Genomic DNA, 25125 nt, shown 5'->3' with positions numbered 1-25125 from the left:
AGGCTGAGATTTCTTCAAAGCCGACTCCACCAGCAAAGACTGGTGGGACAACTGCGCCTTCTCGAAGCCCTTACAGGGGACCGTGCGGTACTTCGACTCCATTTTCGAGGGGACCGCCGTGACAGCATAAGGGGAGTCTAAGTTCCGCAAGAATGTCTGATGAAGGATCTTGTTCAAGGGCAGACGCGGAGACTCCCGTGGGGGAGATGGCAAATCCTGTTCCTCCAGAAACTCCTTCGAATATTGGGACCCTGACAAAAGGTCGAGGTCCAAGGCCTTCCCCATATCAATAACAAACCTCGAGAATGAAGAGGGCCTCGAGGGAGGGGAAGGGGATCGAGAGGCCCGTGCCAAGAAAGACGGGGAAGCCTCACGGGAGTACCTGGGTTCCCGACCGGTGCCAGACTCCGAGCCCCAGGAAGCCACACCAAAAGACTTCGTCGGGGTCGGAGATCTCCGATGCCCCGAAGAACCCCTCGGAGAAGTCCCCGGGGTACGAGGCACCGAGGCGAGCTCCAACCTCCTCGGGGAGGAGTCCCTCGATCCCTTCCCCACAGAGGAACGCAAAAGCCTTGGATTATCCAGGCGGAGCTCCGAGACCCTCAGAGTCTCCGCTCCCCGGGTTGGCGAGGAGCGACCGCGCCGCCAGGGCGACCCTCGATGGCGCTTGGGCTTCCGGGCCCGGCGCTTCACCCGAGGCCGACCCGAGGGTGAGGATCCGCGGGAGGACCTCGACGAGGAAGAGGAAGAGGAAATCCTGCGAACCCGGCGCACCTTGTCCCGAGGCCGCACACTCCGCTCAGGCTGGTCGACTATCGAGGTCGAGGGCAAGGTCGGGGTCAAGGCCGGGACCACCACTGGTACCGAGGTCGGGGCCGAGGCCGCCGAGGTCGAAGCTGGCTGCAGGTGTGCCAAGGCGCAGGACAGCTCCGAGACGATAAGCGCTCGGAGCATGTCCTGAAATACGGGAACGGCCATCATGGACCGCATGTCCGTGGCCGGCGGGTGCTCCCTCGAGGGTGACCTCGGTATAGAGTATTCCCGCGGGGCACCCGACTTCGACGCCCAGGGCGGGGCCGAGGATGACCCACCCGCCCCCGTCGAGGAGCCCGAGGATGGCTTCTTCGAAGACCCTGGAGTAGAGGAAGGAAGCGGGGACTTACCCAGGGTCGGCTTCGAGGACGCAGGCTTCGACGAGGAAGGCATCCGCGGCGAGGTCGAGGGAGTCGAGGCCGAGGTCAAGGCCGGGGCCGAAGCCGAGGCCGACGTCGAGGCCTTCCCCGTCGCGGGGTCCACACTGAAGAGCTCCGCCATGCGGGCGCGTCGGCGGCGGAGATCTCTAGGTTGGAACTTAGAGCACCGAGTGCAGGAGTCAGTCGGGTGATCCGCACCCAGGCAAACCAAGCACCACCGGTGGGGATCGGTGATAGAAAGTAACCGATCGCACCAGGTGCACTTTTTAAAGCCCGTCAAGGGACGGGACATGAACACAAAAAAAACGGCTGGGAACGAACGAGGTCCCGCGGCCGCGGCTCCCGGGAGCCCCCTGAGCCGAACGAAAACCTTTTTTTTTTTTGACGGATTCAAACACGCAATGAAAGAAAATAATAAACAAAGCACAGCGACCGAGAAAAATAACCCAGCCGCGGTGGCAGAAGGCAAAAAGGTACGGAGCACAAAATCAACAGGGCTTCTGGCTCCGCGGAAGAAACAGAACTGAGGACCACGAGGTGGGGATGCGCCCTCTAGTGGGCAAGAAGGCATGCACATGCGTGGTGCAGCCTAGCAAGCTTGAAACTTCAATCAAGTTTGCTTGAAAAGCTGTCCGCGCTGGGGCTCCGTAGATTACGTCACCCACATGTGAGAATATGCTGCCTGCTTGTCCTGGGATAATAAATTGGTCCTCATCATGACAGGAGTAGCCATGCAGCTGATAATGAGAAATTGGAAAAGTTGGGATAACTTAAATTATACTTTCTGGTGGGAATCGTTATGCCAGATTTATAAGTTTGAAAACATTAATTCTTTGCAGAGGGGACACCATAGTAAATTCAAGGAAATTTGGGGCCCGTTTACAAAATATTGTAAGTTATGAAAAGTGATTTATTAACATTATTATTATTATTTCCCTTTGATTCATGAAAGATTGTGATACACATCCAGAATGGGGAGGGGGAGGGTTAATGTGGGGAGGGGGATAAACAGCTTTATATTATTTGTTGGAATAGAATGCAGTAGGTTATATTACTTGACTGTTCATGTGTTTGCACTTTGTATTTGATGTCAAAAACGAATAAAGATTTATATAAAAAAAAAAATGATTTTTAAAAATGATTTTTTTTAATGGCCTGAAAGACACTTGTGTTCTTGGAAAACAGAAGCCCATTTGCCTATCATAAAATTACCCTCCTAGTGATGATTTTCTCACAGGTCAGTAACCTGCAACCGCACAGAACCAAAGGCCTCTTTTATGAAGTCATACCCCCTCTTTTACAAAACTACAATAGTAGTTTCTAGCGCAAGGAACCGCGCTGAATGGCCCGCGCTGCTCCCGACACTCAAAGGAACTCAATGAGCGTCGGGAGCAGCACGGCTCACCGCGCTAGAAACTGCTATCGCAGTTTTGTAAAAGGAGGCCACAGTGTCATTTAGGGGACTTAAGACATTTTTTTAAAAAAAGTATGCCCCTCCACGTGTACAAACTGCGTACATTTTACACCTGCTTGGGAATAGGAGTAAACATTCACACACAATTTATTAAAAACCTGTGAAATCTGTGACTCCACCACACTCGGCACAAAATCTGCCCTCAAAAACACCTCCACCCAAGTCATCTAAAAGTATGTATGTTCTTGTCACTGTGTGTAGTTTACTGTTACATAGGAATAATTCCATAAGGCATATATTGCACATAAAGGTCTTTAAAAAATTAGCTCTGCATATGATATTTGCTTTACTGACAAAAATGCTTGTAAAAATCATCAGATGTTACAGGGAAGACTAAAAAACCATGAAATTTTCAACAATGTGAGCATCATAATCAGGTCCATCCTGAGTTCCGGGCAAGTGGTGTGACTGCACAGGGCAAAAGAGACGGGGAACAAATTTCACTCCCCATCTCTTGTCTCCTCCTATAATGGAGTGCAGTGAGTGGGGCATGGGCACTAGGGGACATATTATACATGACGCCATTCTGGCTGGGACCAATCCAGCTCATACCACAGATCATTTGAAAAGAAACCAGGCATATGCCAGGCTTTGGAGTATTATTTTTTTACTGTGACTTCCTTAGAAAAGCACTTCACCTTTATCAGGTTTGACTGCTTTCAGTGGTGTTACTTGCTGGACAATGGGTGACCTTTATCTCAATTTTTCTGTGCAGACTGAATCACCCCAAATGCTTTTCTGCTGTATGTCAAAAAGTATCAAAAATCCTTCTGCAGAAATCAAGATTTTGTTTGCTGCCCTCATTAGCTCACATAAGCAATAAATAAATAAAATTATACAACTTAAACCACTCTGCCAGCTTCAATTCTTTAAGAAAAACTGGAAGGTGATGAAGCACATTTCCCTGATGTCTGTGAATGGCAGGGTCCACCATGTTATCGTCATTTGTCGCATGGAATATTTTGATATGCAGAAATGTTCATCTCAAGAGCCTTGACTTGTTCTACCAGTCACAGCTGATTTGACTTTCTTCTCAGAATGGCAGTTATTTGCCGGTTTCCAACCCCAAAAGGTTCTTTTTCTTTAGGATGGGGAGGGAAAGGTAGAAAAGGCAAGCCCTTACTTCCGGTGCTTCTGGTTTGAAAAGTGGCTGGTGTACTCACGGATCTTGACATCTTACTGGAGGATGGATTTGTATAGAACTTCTGCCCCTTATTGCTGACTGAAGAACAGGATGAGTTTATATTAACTCGACTGGAAGAGCTTTGTGAATATGGTAAATTGCCACCAAGTCGCTTGAGCTCCAACAATTGTGCTCTCGCTTGGCTCAAAGCATCGGTCAACTCATAGCGCTCTTCACACTCTCTACGCACAGTTTCCTGGAGAAATGATTTCTATAAATAAAAAGAAAGATGCATTCTTACCGGTTTTCTTATACAATTATAGATGTTTGAACGTTTTGGAGAGAAGTCAGCAGATATGAACAAAAATGTATTCTGATCATAGAAATGTGTTTCAGCTACGAGAAGCTAACTTTAATAAACATAGTAACATAGTAACATAGTAGATGACGGCAGATAAAAACCCGAATGGTCCATCCAGTCTGCCCAACCTGATTCAATTTAAATTTTTTTTTTATTTTTTCTTCTTAGCTATTTCTGGGCAAGAATCCAAAGCTTTACCTGGTACTGTGCTTGGGTTCCAACTGCCGAAATCTCTGTTAAGACTTACTCCAGCCCATCTACACCCTCCCAGCCATTGAAGCCCTCCCCTGCCCATCCTCCACCAAACGGCCATACACAGACACAGACCGTGCAAGTCTGCCCAGTAACTGGCCTAGTTCAATATTTAATATTATTTTCTGATTCTAAATCTTCTGTGTTCATCCCACGCTTCTTTGAACTCAGTCACAGTTTTACTCTCCACCACCTCTCTCGGGAGCGCATTCCAGGCATCCACTACCCTCTCCGTAAAGTAGAATTTCCTAACATTGCCCCTGAATCTACCACCCCTCAACCTCAAATTATGTCCTCTGGTTTTACCATTTTCCTTTCTCTGGAAAAGATTTTGTTCTACGTTAATACCCTTCAAGTATTTGAACGTCTGAATCATATCTCCCGTCTCTCCTTTCCTCTAGGGTATACATATTCAGGGCTTCCAGTCTCTCCTCATATGTCTTCTGGTGCAAGCCTCCTATCATTTTCGTCGCCCTCCTCTGGACCGCCTCAAGTCTTCTTACGTCTTTCGCCAGATACGGTCTCCAAAACTGAACACAATACTCCAAGTGGGGCCTCACCAATGACCTGTTCAGGGGCGTCAACACCTTTTTCCTTCTACTGACTACGCCTCTCTTTATACAGCCCAGCATCCTTCTGGCAGCAGCCACTGCCTTGTCACACTGTTTTTTCGCCTTTAGATCTTTGGACACTATAACCCCAAGGTCCCTCTCCCCGTCCGTGCATATCAGCTTCTCTCCTCCCAGCATATACGGTTCCTTCCTATTATTAATCCCCAAATGCATTACTCTGCATTTCTTTGCATTGAATTTTAGTTGCCAGGCATTAGACCATTCCTCTAACTTTTGCAGATCCTTTTTCATATTTTCCACTCCCTCTTCGGTGTCTACTCTGTTACAAATCTTGGTATCATCTGCAAAAAGGCACACTTTTCCTTCTAACCCTTCAGCAATGTCACTCACAAACATATTGAACAGGATTGGCCCCAGCACCGAACCCTGAGGAACTCCACTAGTCACCTTTCCTTCCTTCGAGCGACTTCCATTAACCACCACCCTCTGGCGTCTGTCCAAAATTTTGGATAACTGTTCATTATTCTCAGAAGCTTTGAAAAATGTTTGCTCAGCTAAAAATAAAATGACTCCAATTCAAGATCTGATACTAAGCCATCAGCTCAGTTGACTCAATATAATGGAGACATTGATAGCTGAGAGGGATAGATCTTTTAAATCAGCTTTATCCTAATGGTTACAGGGGTTTTGCTTAGAGAAGGCGTGTATCGTATGGTTGAGTGGCTTACTATTTTATTTCATCAAGATTTAGCCATAGGAGTGTTTTTTGTGCAGGAGGACTATGTTGGGTGGTAACATTTTAAAGATGAAAGACAGGACTTTTAATCGTTTATCATCCTGCATTTCTGAGCCAATCTAGCATATAGTAGGCTTGGTGGTGGGTCAGTAGAGTGGGCAGACCTGATGGGCTATGGCCCTTATCTTCCGTCATCTTCTATGTTTCTATTTTTGGAGTTTGGAGATTTTATTTCAGAACTCCTGCTATTGTTTCCAGGGTTGTCGGTGGTTGGGGGTTTTAATATTCAAATTGATTTGTCAGGTTCAAAAGTGCAAAATTGTTCTTGCACTTTAAGCCCAAGAAGTATATTGTCCCACAAACATGTAAGGTCATAGTTTAGATTTAGTATTTCATCCAGCATCAGAGGAGGGGAGATAATGCTAAAATTACACTCTTGAGGCTTCCTTGCCAAGACCATTTTTAGTTACCGTTCATTTATTTGACAATTTTGGGGTTTGTTTGTTTTTTTGAGGGATTGCACTAGGAAGATTATCTATTGAGATAACAATTGATATGTTTAAGGAGGTATTGTTAAAGACAAATTTTAATTCTACTGGCTTGTCTTTAGACATGGTAGGGCATACTTGAAACAAGGAGTTCGGTAATTGTTTTAGTAATTTTGCCCACTATGAGAGAAATAACTGCAGTCTGAAAAGATCACCTTGGTACAGACCAGAGTTAGTAATTCTAAAATGACAGATGCGCCATGGGATACTATGTTGCACAAGTCTTGTACTGACCAGGATTTAAGAAGGCACAAAACTTAAGGAGAAATATAATGCTTGTAGGCTGGTCTATCACTTCAGCAAATTGGCCAAAAGAACTCTATGGTTTATTGCATAAAATGAAAGACCGTTTTCATGAGAATGAGAACTCTCCAATCCTCCATAATATTTATTTTAAAAATTTATACCCCGCCTAAAACCCTAGGCGGTTTCCAAGCAACCTACACAATCATTTTAAGCAACATTACATATACACATAAGATAAAACAGCTTACTATCTACACAACTGTTCAACTTCTCACCTACTCACAAAAGTGCACTTACAAACAACTGTCTCTTTAGTAGTTTTTTAAAGATTACTCTGGCAGCCCCGGCAATGCATTCCAAAGTTTTACTCCAAAAAAACACGGAAAGAAACCCCACGGTAAATGTATCACTGAGAGAAAGTGGGGAAGGAACTTATACACATCAACCTGGGATAAAGGAGAGTTAATTTGATACAAACAATAATTATAAAACAAAATGTGCTATATTGCCCCATGATGGTATAACAGAACCAATCTATCTTGCAAACCCGACATGGTCTATGTTTCAACTTTATTTTAAAAAGCCTGCCTCAGGGGTTCTGTGGCAATATAGCATGTTTTGTTTTATTATTATTGTTTGTATCAAATAAACTCTCCTTTATCCCAGGTTGGTGTGTAGAAGTTCCTTCCCAACCTTCTCTCAGTGTTCCAAAGTTTTACCCCAGTTACTGAGAATATTGAATTGCTTTTCTTTACATGACATACCTTAGCTACTTTATCCACCGTCAGCCTCATACTACTCTCAGATCTTAATATCCTCCCAGGACAATATATCTCCAGCATGCCAAAAAACGTGCAGGAGCTACATGATGCACAGTCTGATGGATTATACTGCACTCTCTGTTGGACAGTTCAGCAAAGTAATGGGAAGAATTTTCCCTGCCTACAAGGTACTAGTAAATATGCAGATGTCCTGCTATCCTTGAATTCCACCACTTTTTTTTAACAATCTACTCCCTTTTCGGAAAGTAATTAAGATGATGTTTGATAGATTCATTTACTAATGTGAGTATTATCAGTAATGAATTGTATTTTAAGTAAAAGTTTGTATTGTACTTTTAAGAAATATTTTGTACTTTTTAAACTATTTTGATTTTCGCTGATTGTCCAGCCTTCTTCAGTGTAAACCACCTAGAAATCATTTGGTTATGGCGGTATAGAAGAATAAAGTTATGTTATGCTTTATCTTGGTGGAAGATTCTTCCAATGCCCATAAGGTACATTATTAATGCCTCCCTAAGGACTAGCAGTTTCCCCATCATTGCTGAAGCAAGCATTTTGAGGCCTACTTGTATATTGAAAACGAGAACTCTGGATGTGTCAGCTGTGGAGAGCTATCATCCAGCAGCTGATCTTCCTCTTTTTAGGGAAATTGTCGCAGAAGATAATGCTATAGCATTTCATTAATCACTGGGATAAAAAGGGCATTTATCATCATTAACATTCAATCAGAGAATCTATTTTTTAAATGAAAACTTGACAGTTCTCTCAATTGAGCTAATGTGGAAACATTTTTTATTGTTCTGTTAATTTTTAATTTAATGAGCAGATGATGTGTCTTATTTCTATGTCATTCACTTACAGAGTGTCATAGGCGAACCATCAATTACGAAACTATATCAAACCAAGTTCACAAAAATGTCAGTGGGAGTAGAATTTGAATCCTGGTTCTCAGCTCACTGTTTCATTCCTCTAATAAAGAAACTGACATACTGTATCTATGTTAGAAATACTATGATACAGTTCTTACCTCCTCTTGGGCCTCGTCCAAATGTTGACGCAGTAGCTTTAGTTCTTCCCTTAACTCTTTCAGTTCTTCTGACTTCCTTTGAGTTTCTTTACGCATTTTTTCAATAGCTGAGTTACTATTGTCCTGTTCTTTCTTCTGCTGAACCTCAAGTTCAGAAATTAACATTTTAAGATTTTGGATTTCTTTTTCATTATTTTTCTCTTTAAGTTTGCTCTGAGTTTCCTGTAGCTTCTTCTCCAGAATCTCTACTTCTGTTCGAAGGTCATTACTGGCATTGGTGACCAAGATGGGTATCTAAGCAAATGACAAAAATTTAAAGTTTAAAAAAATTACACAATCCACTTGTTTAGGCTCTAGGTCAATTAAACATTAACTCCTAACCTAATGTGCAGATCTTAGCAGACTTCTTCCAAAACAAGATTTAAAAGGTACAATCAGAAATCAATAAAACTACCTTCACTGCCTATATATCTATCCAACCAAATCATACACCTCCAATATCGAACCCAGCAAACCAAATCTGTAGTACCTTCCTGCCTTTATCTCAAACAACTAATACAACTCTCCTAAAAAAAAACTATCCACTTGCAACAGCATACTTGACCGATGCCCCCCAACTGTCTACTTGCTGAAGTCCCCAACCACATCATAGAATTGCTAACAAAACTCTTAAACAATCTTCTCCATCACGGCAACTACCATCCTAAATGGGGCAAATTGCCCTTATGCCAATCCCCAAAGCCCAAAATGCTGCCCTTTCAAGCCCCTTTAAATTACAGACTTGTAACTTGAATCCCAATACTAACCAAACTTCTTGAAAGCACAATGGTAAACAACTCTCCACCTATGCTGAAGAAAACTCCTGCCTCCATCCCACTCAATTTGGATTTCGCTCGAATCAAAGCACAGAGGTCCTTTTATTGACCTTAACCACTAAAATCAAGCAATACTTGAACATTGGCTGCTAGGTGATCCTTCTTCAATTTTATATATCCGCCGCCTTCAACACGGTCGACCACCAACTATTACTAGCCAAACTCAATGAAATAGGCATCATAGGAACTGTCCTGAATTGGTTTAAAGAGTTCAGAGTTCCTGCAAAATAGACAACATCTTGTCTACAAAGATGAAGCATTTTCAATAAACTGGCAAGCCTTCTATGGCGTACCGCTAGGATCACCGTTATCCCCGATCCTCTACAACCTTTTCATGAGCTCACTAGGCCGAATCAAATTCGACAACGAATGCATATTCTCATACGCAGATGACATCCTTCTACTCATCCCAATTAATCATGACACAACGCTGATAATATCAAATAAAATAGACAAAATATAGACCTGGGCAGCATCCAATAAACTCAAACTAAACATGGACAAAACCGAAGTTCTATAGTTTCACAAAGCTGTACACACCGTTCCTTTTGAGGTAACTCTAACCTCAGGTTCCACACTGACTGTCAACAAGATGCCCAAAATCCTTATACTTGACTCGACCTTATCATATGAATCTCAAGTATCCAATTTAAGGAAGAAAACCTTCTACAATATGAGAAGACTAAGACTAATCAGACCCTTTTTTCAAGAGCACCACTTTGCTGTATGAACGCAAATGTTTATACTGTCACACCTGGATTACTGCAACTCCCACTATGCAGGTCTAAACTCCACACTCCTGAACAAACTACAGATGATACAAAACATCGTGATATTCAAACTCAAAAAATTTGACTCCATCTCGCCTTACTGGCTACCTGTGAAAACTCTTATAACCTTCAAACTGTTTCAAATTCTACGAGTATATGCAAAATCAGCAGAGCCGCTCATAAACTTATTTGTCAATTCCTGGCCAGAATAAACCAGAAAACTGAAATCACTTCAACTACTCATCCCATCTCCCAAAGGAATTAAATACAAATGCATATTCAACTCTCTTCTTACTTATCTTGGCACAGAGACCTGGAACAACCTCCTGACTGATGTTAGGATGGAAACATTCTATGTAGATTCTGAAAAAAAATTAAAAGCTCTCTTCTTTGAGAGCATACACACTTTAGACAACTAACTTAATATACCTAATATCACTAAATTCCATACTTAAGTGTTATACCAGTACAATCATTGAACCTCAGTTCTTCCCTTCCCCATTACTCCGTTGGTTCTCTTTAAACTGTTATAATATAATGTAGCTTATACATTCTATAATTCCTTATATTGTAAGTCGCCTTGAACCTAAGTAGACATTGTGCGACTCAGAAATACTGGATTACATTATTTTACTTTAGGCACATGTGGGGCCTACAATAATAAAAATCAATTTCAAAATTAGAATTAATGGTGTCATTAATGAGCTTTAACAAGATCATAACAACAAAAAATTTAAGGTTAATAGGATAGTAGGTACCTACACCCAGGAGGTGTGGTTAGGGGGTATTTTTTAGTTAGGCACCGCTAGGCGCCTACATTAGGCACCTCAGTGTAGGCGAGGTATACCCTGGCCTACATTAGAGACGTCTGCAATGTAGATGCGATTCTGTTAGCGATGCCCAACACATGACTGACACATCTACGCATCTACATTGTAGGCACCTACAAATGTAGGCATCATTAACAGAATCGGGCCCAATATTCAGCATTATTTAGATGGCTGGAAATGGCTCCTGGACATTTAAATAGCAAATAGCGGGATGATGATTTTCAGCAGGGAATAGCTAGTTATTTCATGCTGAATATCCTGGTCTCTGGATTAGCCAGTCACTGACAATATTCAGAGGCCGTTGAGACTTAGCTGGCTAGCTGCTGAATACTGGCATAAACATCTATGTCTCTGCTAGCCCAAACCCCAGAAATTCAATGCCAGTGGTCAGATATGGTGCTGGCACCGAATTTATGGTATTGCCGCAGACTGCGGGAGATCACCAGTGATCTCCTGCGGTCTGAATACGAGCCTGACATTAAACTCATAGGGGTAGATATTCAGCTAATGGCACTCAGCATTTTTCAGAGTTTTTCTGGCATTATCCCCGGAAATTCAATCTCAGGTCATGTTCGGGCTCTGGCACTAAATTTCGGGTATACATAGGCTCCGCAAACATAACCAGTTAAGTGCGATATTCAGCACTTAAGCAGCTATGATGCATTAAGATGGTTATTTTTGCTGCTTAATCTAATCTAAGCCTTAAATTTATATACTGTGTCATCCCTTGAAATCAAGAGCTCAACTCGGTTTACATAAAAGTTCAATATACAGGGAATCTGTTGACAAAATTAAACAATAAAAAATTGATAAAAAGAAGAAGAAATTGTTAACATTCCTTAACACTGTTACCCCCAAACTGTTGAAATAGCGCCGTTTACATTGATTTACGAAAGATCTGAAAAGAGAAAGAGTTCTAATCTAGCCAGGGATATAAACAGCAGCACTTAACAGGCTAAGTGCCAACTCCACCCTAGGAACGCCTACAAAGTAGCTGGTTCTGTCTTAGGTGTTCACTCGGACTTTTCAGCAGCACCGTCCAGTGAAGCGCTGCTGAATATGCTAAGTTAGCCCTCCTGAGCGAGGTGGTGAAGATGAAAACATTGACGGAATTAAAAAAAATAAAGCATGGAATGAACGCAATGGATCTCTAATTAGACAATAAATGATATAAATTGAAAAACTAGGGCTGTTACTAGGTACACACACTTGCACGGTCTGTGCCCTGTATATAGCAATTTGGTTTTGAATGGGCTAAGGAGGCCTTCGACATGAACTCCAGCAGTTTGGAACATGAGGACGGTGCTGGGCAGACTTTTACAGTCTGTATTCTGCAAAAGATGAGAGGGTTTAGATAGGCTGGAGTAGTTGGAACCTAAGGATGGTACCGGGTGGACTTGTATGTTTATGACCCAGTAATATCAAAGAAAGTGTAACTACTGGGCACATTGGATGGACCATTCAGGTATTTTATCTGCCATCATTTACTATGTTACTATGTAAATGGCCAGCCACAGTGTTCTGCGTATTTCCCTGATCAGACTCTACCATTTCATTGTTTCTTCTGTTATAAAAGAATAAGGAAGTAACACAGCAATTCCCAAAATCCTCTTTAAGCACTCGGGAAAGAACAGCAGGAAGAATCTTACCTATAGGGAGAGCTATTGGGGCACACGCATTAGAGAATGACACGGGGACAAATTTTTCCCCATCCCCTTGGAACTCATTTTCCTTCCCCATCCCAGAGAGTTCTTTTCCTGTCCCTGCCCCATTCCTGCAAGTTCCGTTCTCATCTGCACAAGCTTCAAACACTTTCAAATCATAAGTGTTCGAGGCTTGTGCAGTTAAGGCAGAGCTTTCAGAAATGGGGCGGGGACAGGGGCAAAACCCACGGGGATGAGGAAAAATTTGTCACTTTGTCATTCTCTACATTGCACCACTCTAGAAATCAAAATGTAGTAAAAGTGAGCCAAGTACAGGACAATCAAACTATTGTGACAACACTGAAGAGGTTGGCTCTTAGGCATTGGTGGAATGAGGCATTATGATGTCACAATACCAGCTCTGGTTATCAGAGGCTGAAGCTTTTCACACTATTTATTTATTCAATTTTCTATACTGTTCTCCCAAGTACAGAGTGACATGGGGACAAATTTTTCCATGTCCCTGCGGGAACTCATTTTCCCATCCCGGTGAGTTTGTTTACGGTTCCTGCCCCATTCCTGTAAGCTCTGTTCTCATCTGCACAAGCCTCAACCACTTTAAAATCATAAGTGTTCGAGTCTTATACGGTTACAGCTTATGGCGGAGCTTACAGGAATGGGGCAGGGACAGTGAGAGCAACAAAACTCACAGGGATGGGGGAATTGAGTTCTTGCGGGGATGGGGAAAAATTTGTCCCCATGTCATTCTCTAATGTGCATTTCCCCCCAATGGCTTTTGTTTACTTACTGATGTGCTTATCCTTCCTAGTAATTATAGCATTTCTAGTAGTGCAAATGTCTAGTTCAGAAGAACATAAGCCTTGCCATACTGGGTCAGACCAAAGGTCCATCAAGCCAAGTATCCTGTTTCTAGCAGTGGCCAATCCAGATTACAAATACCTAGCAGGATCCCATTTCACAGTTTACCCCCAGAGAGACGCAGTGGCTTTGTCCAAATCTACCTTAATGGTATGTGGATATTTTTCTTTCACCTTTTTCAGCTGTGCTAACTGCTTTTTATATGACCTTTGGCAACTAATTTCAGGATAGAGAAGGTAAGTGCAGTGGCCTGAGAACCAGCAACTTGTCACTCTGTGCAAGACACTTAACTCTTCATTGCCCCGGGTACAAAATAAGTACCTGAATATAATATGTAATCTACTTTGATTGTAACCACAGCAAGGTGGCACATCAAATCCCATCTCCTTTGAAGAAAACCAGAATTTTTGCAGATTCCGCAAAGTTTTTTGGGACCAATTTAAAAGAAGATACGAGAAATACATATGCTTCTAGGATCACACAGTGCCTTATTCATATTATTTCATATCAGGGTATGTATGTTTTTCTAGAATATTTCTTTTGGCCAAGTTGAGCTTTACTGCAGCTAGAACCTTGACACAATCCCATATTACTTATGTAGATGACTTCTGAAACTAAGGTGCCATGTCCTGTTCCACCTGTCCCCGCCCAAAACTAAGGCTAGCCTTTCACCATGACTCAGTCCTTGTGCGAGAAGGCTTAGGAATGTTGCCAAGTGATGGTTATGACTATTTTCCTAAGGGCTTCCACAACATCCCAAGTCCCTGCTAGACTGATGAGCAAAAACCAAGTCCAAGCATTAAACCCTCATGGAGCACTACCCCAAATAAATGGTACAGTAGTTAAACAATTTTTTAAACAAACCTTCAGCTGCAATTCTTTTAGTTCAACTTGGTATTTTTTAATCAGTTCATCATGCTTTTGTCTTTCAATGTCCAATTCCATTTTCGCTTCATCTTTAAGTTTACTAATCCTTTCTTTTAGATCAGTAGTGTACTGGATTCGTTCTTTTGTTAGTTCATTTTCCATCTAAAAAGCAAGCATCTTTCATTTAGACATACCCCACAGCAGAACTACATAGCACTTTATGGCTTTATGCAAGCTTGAAATGTAAGCGCTATAAGATTGGTCATTTTAAAACCAGTTTTTATAAATCCCCTCAATGTTTTCATTTACATCTGCTTTTTCTGATTTGCTGTCTAGTGGCCATTATTGTACTAGTGATAATCCATCTGGATTTCCCCGGACATGTCCGGGGGTCCGGAAGGCTTTTCAAAACCTGGCACTTTGTCCTGGTTTTGAAAAGCCTCCTCTAAATCACGTCGGGCAGGATTTGAATTTCCTCTTGCCTGATGAGAGCAGGCAGCGGGGGGCAGGGCTAGGGCAGGACTGGGGTCCGGATTTTACTATAGTAAAATCTGGCAACCCTATATGTAAGGCAAAAGAGTTTTTTTTGTCACAGAAGCAGAATGGGGAACATTATTTTATTTGTTTTATTGCTCGCGGCAGCCAATCAGCTAGCGGCTCTGCACGGGCAGGAGGTGGTTCACCGCTGGACCACCAGGGATTCTAAAAGGTACGTGGGGGAGGTAAAAATTCTTAGAATCAGCTGGGACAGAAAGTGAGAGGGATCCCTCCTGTCCCGGCCCACCAGGTCTCAAGACAGGCCCGGCAGAGGCCAGCAACAGTTTCGGAAAGGGGGAGGGGGGTGAGGTCAGCGCTGACCCAAATATAAACCGAGACCCCAAATATCTCAGTTTATATTCAAGTATATACAGTAAGTCCTTGAATGGTCAAGAAGCCTCCTACTAAGCTTTTCTACCATTCCTTTACTGGAAAAAAAAAGCTGTTAAGATTATAGCAATACAACACTGAGTAGCAATGCAAACCAGATGAGGGTTTAATATGTGAGTTTGACAGATGCGGTAAATTATTTTTACAAACTCTGCATGTTTTGATGCATTATGTAGCAAAACATGTTTTGAACTGAAATCAATATTTTCAGCATTATAATGTTAGATTTGTATGGTGTAATGCTGATAGTATTTCTGTCTAGTACAGTGTTCATTCAAATAAATATGAAAAACAGCAGAGAAAAATAGTAGGCAGTTTGTTTAGCAATATAGTACACATACGGATATACATTGTTTATTGTAAAATCTTATTTATTATTTATACAAAAGGTTGAATGCTGCAGATGATGATAATAAATTTTGCTGCTTCTACAGAGGAAGAAACTATGCCAAAATATGTCTTTTATAACAATATAACACAGCAGATAATGCAAAAATTGACAAATCAGACCATCCAGTCTGTTCCATCTTTCCTGCTTACACTACTGAGGATATAGTCCAGCCAACAGCCGTCACTTCTTAAACCAAGACACTTTTTATACCTTTCTCCTTTGTACTCTAGAAATGTGGACAGATCAGCACACAAGATACCTCACTTAACTGCCATTTGGCACCCCTGTCTAACCACAAGGCTTTCTAATAAAAGAGCTGCCCAAAACCCCCTATGTCCCTGGTTTAGCCTGCTAGACAGACTCTGCTATATAAGCGCATGCACTTCTGCTGGGATGAACCCGGCCGCTTGGTTGCCTCTTTTCCACTATCACTTCTAACGTTTCATGTTACTGATTTTGTCATTCTATCTCAGTAGTCATCAAATTATTCAAATGGGGCACTTGAAACATGTAAAGCAAAAGAAAAAAAACCTGCAGAGACGATGTACAAAGTGCCAGGCAGCTTTATTGATAAAATATGGTAATCTCAATGATGGTTCTAGTTTCCAAGTTTATTTATAATTTGATATACCGATCATCAACATGTATCTGGTCGGTTTACAATGCTAAAAATTTAGGTAATAAAATGTAAAATAAAAAGCAAAAATGTAAATGGGCGGGATTAAAACAAGACTATGACACAGACATTGACACAATTAGATCCGAGGGGTGTTTGGGGAGGGGAAAATATGAAATGACATCAGAAAATAAAATTAAAAGGGAGGGAAAAAGTGAGTAAAGGGAGGTCGCTTCATAGAAGTGGTTCTCATGGCTAGTATGATGTGGTTGGAGAAAGAATCTTAGCTGGTATTTTGGTAAGTGTCTTGATTTTGAGTTTGATTTTGAATTTGTCAAGAGAATTTTCATGACGGAGATGTGATGGCATGGCATTCCAGAGGGCAGGGGCTGCGGCAGAGAAGATGCTATTTCTGGTGTAGAAGAGTTCTTTAATCGGGGGAACGGGCAGTAAGTTCTGATCGGCGGATCTGAGGGCCCTAGATGAAGTATAGGGAACAAGATGTTTGTCACGAAAAGCTGGGGAGCGGGTAAGTTTAATTTTGAAAACGAGCACAAGTATTTTATATGTGGTTTTATGGGAGACTGGTAACCAATGGGCTTCTCGGAGTAGCGGGGTGACGTGGTCATATTTCTTTGCTCTGTAGATAAGTTTGATGGCGGTATTTTGGATCAGCTGTAGTCGACGGATTTCCTTTTGAGTTATTCCATGATATAAAGAATTGCAATAATCGATATGAGAAATGATCAGAGAATGAATTAGGATTTGATGGACTGTCAGACAGTGGACTGTCGTCTGTCCCAGTAAGGCAATTCTTATGTTCTTATGGGAGATATGATCTAGACATTTAAATATCTAAAAGGTATTAATATAGAACCAAATCTTTTCCAGAGAAAGGAAAATTGTAAAACTGGAGGGCATACATTGAGGTTACGGGGAAGTAGGCTTAGGAGTACCTTTAGGAAATTCTTTTTTACAGAGAGGGTGGTTGATGCCTGGAAAGCCCTCCTGAGGGAGGAGATGAAAAGGAAAACGGTGACAGAATTAAAAAAAAAAAAGTGTGTGACGAACACAGCAGATCTCTAATTAGAAAATAAATGGTATAAATTGAAGAAATGAGGCCGATACTGGGCAGACTTATACTGTCTGTATCCCTTAAATAGTGATTTGGTGGAGGATGGGCTGGGGAAGGCATCGATTGGAACTCCAGTAACTCAGAACATGAAGACATTGCTGGGCAGACTTTACCGTATGTATCCGGCAAAAGATGAGGTGGTTGGATAGGTTGGCGTGAGCTTCGATGACAACTCCAGTAGTTGGAGCCTAAGGACAGTATCGGGTGGCCCAGAAATATCAAAGAAAAGACTATTTAATTTAATCATGAATTTATAAGGTATGCAACTAATGGACAGACTGGATAGACCATTCAGGTCTTTAAATGCTGTCATTTACTATGTTACTATGTATGTAATATATATGGCAATATTATATATACTGTCGCAGATACACACATACCCAGATTGGAGGGTAGAAAAATGTTTCACGCTGAAAGAGTCGTGTATGTGATTAGTGTAAATAACACATCTGAGATACATAAGCCATTTTAAAAAGTAGTTTAATGGTTTAGAAGCATGTCAAAATGCTTACAGAATATATTCAAATGTGAGAAAATAAACAGAAAGAAGTTGTAAACAAAAGACATGCAGATTGCAATGCATAATGAGGCACATCAGGACATGTATTGTCTTACTACTGCGGCATGCAGAAGTTACCTTTGGAGGTAACTGGTTGAGTGATTTAGGGACAGGCACTACTATAGCAAGCAGGTTAGTGCAGATCTTGGCTTGATTCTCTTATCTACAATTACTATACCTAGTTAATCGCTGTGAACTTTGGCTTAAAACTACAAGTTCTTTAGGGGACATGGATATTGAGAATAGCAGTATATTTAACTGGGCAAATTGGGAGGACCATTTAGGGGGGAATTCATCAAGTAGTGCTAGGGCCTTATCACAACTTAAACAGTCCTAATGTTGCAGGGTCAAAAATTGCACAGCGATATTTAAGTTGCCATGTGTTACTGAGATGCAAAATATGCAAATGCACGTTTTGCATCTCATTACTATGCTAAATTGGCAAATGCGACTTGCGGTGATATATTACAAGTTGCATTAGGGCCAAAAAACAACAGTCAAATAACCCCAGCAAAGCCATGGCCCGATACTCCCCCTCACCAGAGGCATCTCCCTGGCAACCCTCACCTCCAATGGCTATCTGCAGTCCATCACTCCCTATCACTCCTGGCCTCTCCACAGCTGCTAAAAAAAAAAAATGGCGCCCCCAGCGACTGTCTCACAAGACTACCACTAGGGGTCATGTTTTCCTGCAGAGGGGCTCATCTCTGGTGTGTGTGTGTGTGGGGGGGAGGGGTTCAGAAGCATTGGGCCACAGGAATAACGCTGCTTGTGAGGTGGCTCACAGATTACATATTCCTCTGGGCATCAAGGCACGGTAAAGGGCAAACATTTCCCGCACCTTGATGAATCCCCCCTTAGTCTTTACCTGCTGCCATTTACTAGGCCACTATCCCCTGGATTCTATATATGGCGCCAAAACAGATCAGCTCTCAAATTTAGGCATAGATCTGAGACTTGCGCGCACCCAAATTAATGAGCTTTCATGTGTGAATTAATGAGCCTTAAAAAAATCAGTAACTGAACTTAATTGGCACTGATTTGAATTTGCACGTGCATCTGCTTCTGCGCTATTCTAGAACCCTGAGAGCCTAAATCACATAGCCTGAAAACCAAAGGGGGACGTGGTCAAGCGAGGGACATGGGCAAGTCGGGGGGGGGGGGGGTGCATTCTAGCAATTTGTGCAGTTTTATAGAATAGCGGCACTTATGCACTGAAATGCCAAGAGTCAGTGCTCTAAGTGCTATTCTACAAAAAGCACTCATCTCAGAGTGCCCTTTATAGAATACTGCTTACACCGTTTTTTTCTGACCCCTTTTTTGAGTAAAAATAGAATAGGAAGACTCTTCACCTGATTGTGCATCTTCAGGAACACCTTTATTCTCTATTCTGAATAGAGAATAAAAGTATTTCTGAAGATACACAACCAGGCGAAGAGTTTTCTTTTTACCCTACTCTATTTTTATTGTATGGACTTTCGTAGTCTTGTATTCTCTTTTTCTATTTGGGTTTCCCCATTTTTGAGTGACATTTATAGAATTCCACCCTATATTAACATGGCCAGAATTTGTTTGCTGCGTAATAATTTATGTATTGAAATGTCTTACTGCTATGATAAAATAAACTCGTTGTCTTAAGAAAATGTAATTCAAAATGAGAACTTCTCCTTTTCAAGGGTCAGCTCTCTGGTATCAGGTGCCAAAGAAAATCTGAAACCATCCTAGACTGACTCAAGGCTATGGCCACGGTGACTTATTCTATTTATGTTTCTCTGATAGCTATTGTAGTTGTTCTCATGTTTACATATGGTGCTTTAGAAATAAAATGCCAGGCAGCCTAAAATGAAGTACAAATCTGAAGTCAATGAGAAAAAAAGTGGCACTAAACAGCCCAAGAGAAAGCTGCAGTGTTCCTTTTGATTGTTCTTCTGAAAGATTTGTCTGAATCTGGTGTGTCCTTCCTCAGAGTGATGTGAGCGGGCACAGCTGAGAGCCCTTGCACTGGCAGTACACCTCAGAAAGCAGCAGAATGGTATGGAAGGGAATGGAGCAGCTGATCCTGAGAAAAACGTGGGATTGCACTTGTACCCAGATTTTCCTCATGGGAACTATGAGATAATGCTATGTTTTCCTTGTGGGTTTGTACAGAACTTGTAGATAGTAAAAAAAAAAATACAGATAACATTCTGCTATATTTTTGTAAGAAAGAGGACTGTTTTGCCAAGCTGATAATTGCTTAAGAATACATGTCTTTGATAGCTATGGAATCTTTAAACCTGGAGAAATACATACAACTTTCCTGCTAGCACATTTATTTATTTAATCAATTTTCTATACCGTTCACCCAAGGGAGCTCAGAATGGTTTACATGAATTTTTTCAGGTACTTAAGCATTTTTCCCATCTGTCTCGGTGAACTCACAATCTATCTAATGTACCTGGGGCAATGGGGGGATTAAGCGACTTGCCCAGGGTCACAAGGAGCAGCGTGGGTTTGAACACACAACCCCAGGGTGCTGAGGCTGTAGCTTTAAACACTGCACCACACCCCCCCCCCCCCCACATAAGATTAGCTTCTTCTTTTTTATTTTATTAGTTTGCTAGTTTATCATCAGTCAGATCTTGTAAACTACAAATGTAATTTGGGTGTCTATGCAAAAAAAAACCAACAACAAAAAAACCCCAACAAATTATAAAAAAAGATGTGGCAAGTATATGGTAAAATATGTCCCTGATCATATGGACCCAATGTGACCAAGTTCTTTATCTAAAGGAAACTAAATAATGTAATCATTCTAAACTAAGCATACTGTGGCCTAGATTCACTAAGCTCACTGTTGTTGGGAGATTCGTGGCAGAGTCTTGCCAGGCGACCGATTCACTAAACAGTCCTCATGCAAATTATTTGATCGGAGGCATGCCCCACACCGACCCCATGGATCGCTGCAGAGCGATCCAGACGCATGCACAGACTTTGCCTGTAGCTGTGATCTGCGCATGCTCTTCGTACAAGCGAGGTCAAAACAAAGGGGGAGGGTGGCATAGGTACAGACAGGTCCCGAAAGGAAATTGTGCAGGCAGAATGGAACAGAAAACGTTTTGCAATCACACTACGGAACAGAACACGCTTTAAACCTGCGGGTTAAAACCATGGCCTCGCAGAGAGGCAGGGTGGCAGAAGAGAGCACAAGGGAGATGTTTTATTTTGATGGTTTTATTTTTGATACTGGGATTTCAGGGCAGCAAAGGGCAGGACAGTCGGCAAGGACGTGAGCAACTGGTCCTCTGCAGTCGCTTCTTTTTGGATCGGCCAGCCCAATCGGTGTTCCATCTTCTGTTTAGTGAATCGCTGCCTTCCTACTTATGCATGCCATTTACCCTCATTTGCACGTGTGGATCGGATCAGATCAGGCAGAAGGTTGGTGAATTGAGTTGGGGGTCAGAGAAGGCTCACAAACTGGTCAGGACACAAGCTTAGTGAATCTAGCCCTTTGTTCTCTCTTCTTCTTGGCTCTTCCCAATGGATATACAAATAAGTCTGGCATATGGGATGTTGTTTGTCACAGATAAGTGGAAGTGAAAGGTGAGTAGAGTTTTAGGATGCAGAAAAGTAAATGTGTGCATGTTTAGAATTGTCTTCTGTTTATTAATGAGAATCTTTAAAGATTGGTATGAGACAGCTGCAGACAAAAGTCTGTGAAATCTTAATGCAGGCAGAGCTGAATAATCGCTCCGAGCACAGAAACCAAATAAAATAATAAATTGTGGAGAGCAGAATAAATACACTCCTGCAGGCATGCATGCAGAAGGGAAAAACTGTAGGTGGAGCTAAGGAGCCCAGTGAAGTACAGCAGAAGCACATAGAGAAAATCTGGAGTGGATTCCTTCTGCAGATGACACGCAGCCATAAGAATCCTACCTATCTGTCTAGAACAGGGATCTCAAAGTCCCTCCTTGAGGGCTGCAATCCAGTCGGGTTTTCAGGATTTCTCCAATGAATATGCATTGAAAGCAGTGCATGCACATAGATCTCATGCATATTCATTGGGGAAATCCTGAAAACCCGACTGGATTGCGGCCCTCAAGGAGGGATTTTGAGACCCCTGGTCTAGAATGTCTCACCTATTGCACTGGAAAGCAAATTATGTTCCCCTGTTAGATGACATTTGGAAGGCAAACCCCCCTCTATAACTCTGCTATTTTCATCTGCCAGCCTGCTCAGTCCCACCCTTTCTCTCAGTACCTGGCCAAGCTCTATCCTCTAGGATCAACGATATCATCTGGGGCATGACTGAAACCCGCCAAGCCAAAACGGGTGGTATTATAATTTGTTCTTATTTTCTTCCCTTTTTCTCCCTCTTAGGATGAATTGCCCAGGAGGAATGTTGGCTGAGAAGAGGTTTCCTCCAAGACTCTGACTAGTAAGGACTGCTTTTGCATCAGCAGTCATTCTCCTTCTGCTATGAACCCTTCTGACACCACTGGCTAGAAGACATATACAGATTTCCTTTGTTACAGCAAATGAAATACAGGACTAACAGAACTATTTTTCATGATTTCTAGGCATGTTTGTTTCAGTTTGATGTGATTTATATGCATTGCTAGCATATCTCTTCTTCCAAGCATTTGTAGAAGAGCTGAATGTACTGTTAATGCTATTTTAACCTGTTTTTCTGAAGCTTTGTATCAAAGATGTGGCTGTTTTTAAGTGCCTTAACTGAAGAGTAATTGTATTTTTTTCTAGACAATATTTACTTCCATAGGAAGATCAGACTTTTGTTTAAAATACTACCAGGCATGCATGGACAGGTAGATCATAAGGGATTAAAAATTCTACGTAGCATAGGCAAAGTAAATCTGGAGTTGTGTACAGCCTCTTTCTAATTAACCAGAACTGTTGACAACAAATCTAAACTATGCTGGCTAGAATATTTGCCACGATTACCTTTTCCCTCCAGCTATCATCATTCAGCATCTTCTGTCTGAAGCTTTCCTGCAGCTGCTCGACTGTGTTCTGATGAGAAATCAGCATCAGTTCCCTGAAATACATTAAGAACACCTGTGTTTAAAAGCCATATTATCACACACAACAATTATTGCACCATAATTAGCTTCAGGGCACTTAGAACACTGCAAAGAGTTATCAAATGACCTACTTGGATCACACAGCATATTTGTCTTAAAAGACATCTTTATATCTTACATTAACAGACTGGTGAAAAGGAGACTGCATGGGGATATGATCGAGACCTTCAAAATACTGAAAGGAATCGACAAAATAGAGCAGAGAAGATTATTTACATTGTCCAATTTGACACGGACTAGAGGACATGAAATGAAGCTAAGGGGGGACAGGTTCAGGACTAATGTCAGGAAGTTCTGCTTTACTCAGAGAGTGGTTGACGCCTGGAATGCCCTCCCAGAGGAGATTATTGCGGAATCGACCGTCCTAGGCTTCAAGAGCAAACTAGATGCATATCTCCTTAAGAGAGGCATATAAAGATATGATGGACTATAAATTACGCCAGGGTACACCTGGCAGGGCCTCCGCGTGCGCGGATCGCCGGACTTGATGGACCAAAGGTCTGATCCGGAGATGGCAGTTCTTATGTTCTTATGGTTCTCATTTTTTTAATTTCCTCAATTTTGCATTTCTTTTTAACGATTGAGGCTCAAACATTTATTTCAGAAAGTAGTTATTAAGGACTGTGTTCAGCAAGGAAATGTCTCTCCTACAAAGGGAGCATGACTTTATAACAGGCCACCTAGGCACTTATTTTATAAAGAAACATAGGGACTTATGTGTCTTTATAAAAAGCTAAGGCAAAAGACAACAGAAATTGTGCCTAGTTTGAACCCACAGACATTTACACCTGCTCAGGAGGGGTTGTAAACATTTTCATGCAAAGTACGCACGCAAGTGCATTTTATAACCAACACGTGTAAATTTTGACTCTGCCCCAGAACATACCTATATATGTTAAAGATTTTTCTTAAATATTTGATATGCAGCGGGATATACCCCTGAAGAAGGATAGAAAACATGGGAACACTGTAGGGCATCAGCCGAGGCATCCCCTTCAAGGAAATTATCAAACACTTGCGGATATGATCAGATAAGTTTCCATTTACATTGATTTGTGACTTACATGGAGGATAGAGAGTTGCGCGGGGACAGAAATCCCACCCGTCCCCACCAGGATACTCTCCGTCCCCACCTGTCCCCGCCAGGATCCTCTCCGTCCCCACCCATCCCCGCAAAGAATTACCTCCATCCCCACCAATCCCCATAAAAAGCAGCAATTACAGTGGTACCCTCGGTTTACGAGTGCACTGGTTTGCGAGGGTTTTGCAAGACCAGCAAAACATTCGCAAAATCGGCGCCTCGGAAACCAAGCGCACTTCGACTTGCGAGCACCCCCCCTGCGAACCAGCACCCTCCCCCCCGCGATCCGGCACCCCTCCCCGCCATCGGGCACCCCCCCCCCCGCCGCGACCTGAGGTCCCCCCAACCCACCCGAACCTTCTTCTTACTTTTCTGTAGCCTCCGCAGCGGCACCGGCACCAGCATGTCCTGTGCGTGGTGCCGGTACCTGAAGATCTGCTTCCTGTGCAAGGCCTGAGAGTTCACGTCGAACATGAACTCTCACGTCGAACGTGAACTCTCTAGGCCCAACACAGGAAGCAGATCTTCAGGCACCGGCACCACGCACAGGACATGCTGGTGCCGGTGCCGCTGCGGAGGCTACAGAAAAGTAAGAAGAGGGTTCGGGTGGGTTGGGGGGACCTCAGGTCGCGGGGGGGGGGGATGCCCGATGGCGGCGAGGGATGCCGGATCGCGGGGGGGGGGGGGAGAATGCCGGTTCGCGGGGGGGAGCAATGCCGGTTCTCGTGGGGGGGGGAGCAGCGCTGCTGGCCTCGGGGGGGGGAGGTGGGGGGTGGAAACATATCAAAGCAAGTTTTCCTTACTTCCTATGGGGAAACTTGCTTTGATATACGAGCATTTTGGATTACGAGCATGCTCCTGGAACGGATTATGCTCGTAATCCAAGGTACTACTGTACTTCTGACAGGATCATCAATTCCACAGTTTCTTTTGTGTTTGCGCTGCTGTTTTCCTTGTGGAATCTCTTTGGTGGAACCCTTTTTTTTTAATTTATGTTCAGGTAATTAACTTATAAACCCCCTCTTTTACTAAGGCTGACGTGTCCATTATATTATATGGATGAACCCTGCTTCCAAAGCCTTCCATCCCCGTGGGAGTCCCGTTGGCTAGAGGGGGGTCCCCGTGGGAGTCCCGTGGGCCAGAGGGGGGTCCCC

General features: G+C 42.6%; 1 protein-coding gene across 8 annotated transcripts in view; it reads right to left on the bottom strand.

The window, feature by feature from the left end:
• Positions 1-3438: 3438 nt before the first annotated feature.
• The window catches only part of LEKR1 (leucine, glutamate and lysine rich 1), a 149086-nt gene continuing 127399 nt past the window's right edge, over positions 3439-25125 (bottom strand). For all 8 annotated transcript variants that reach the window (XM_033958182.1, XM_033958180.1, XM_033958183.1 and 5 more), the window contains 4 exons: positions 22751-22844; positions 14176-14340; positions 8315-8608; positions 3439-4061 (listed from right to left, as the gene is read on the bottom strand). In XM_033958182.1, coding sequence (XP_033814073.1) covers positions 3678-4061; positions 8315-8608; positions 14176-14340; positions 22751-22844 — 937 coding nt within the window. In that variant the 3' untranslated portion in view covers positions 3439-3677. The remainder of the gene's footprint in view (positions 4062-8314; positions 8609-14175; positions 14341-22750; positions 22845-25125) is intronic.

Source organism: Geotrypetes seraphini, chromosome 9 (genome assembly GCF_902459505.1).
Source record: "Geotrypetes seraphini chromosome 9, aGeoSer1.1, whole genome shotgun sequence".
Classification (NCBI taxonomy): domain Eukaryota; kingdom Metazoa; phylum Chordata; class Amphibia; order Gymnophiona; family Dermophiidae; genus Geotrypetes; species Geotrypetes seraphini.
This window is presented reverse-complemented; position numbering and strand designations above follow the sequence as displayed.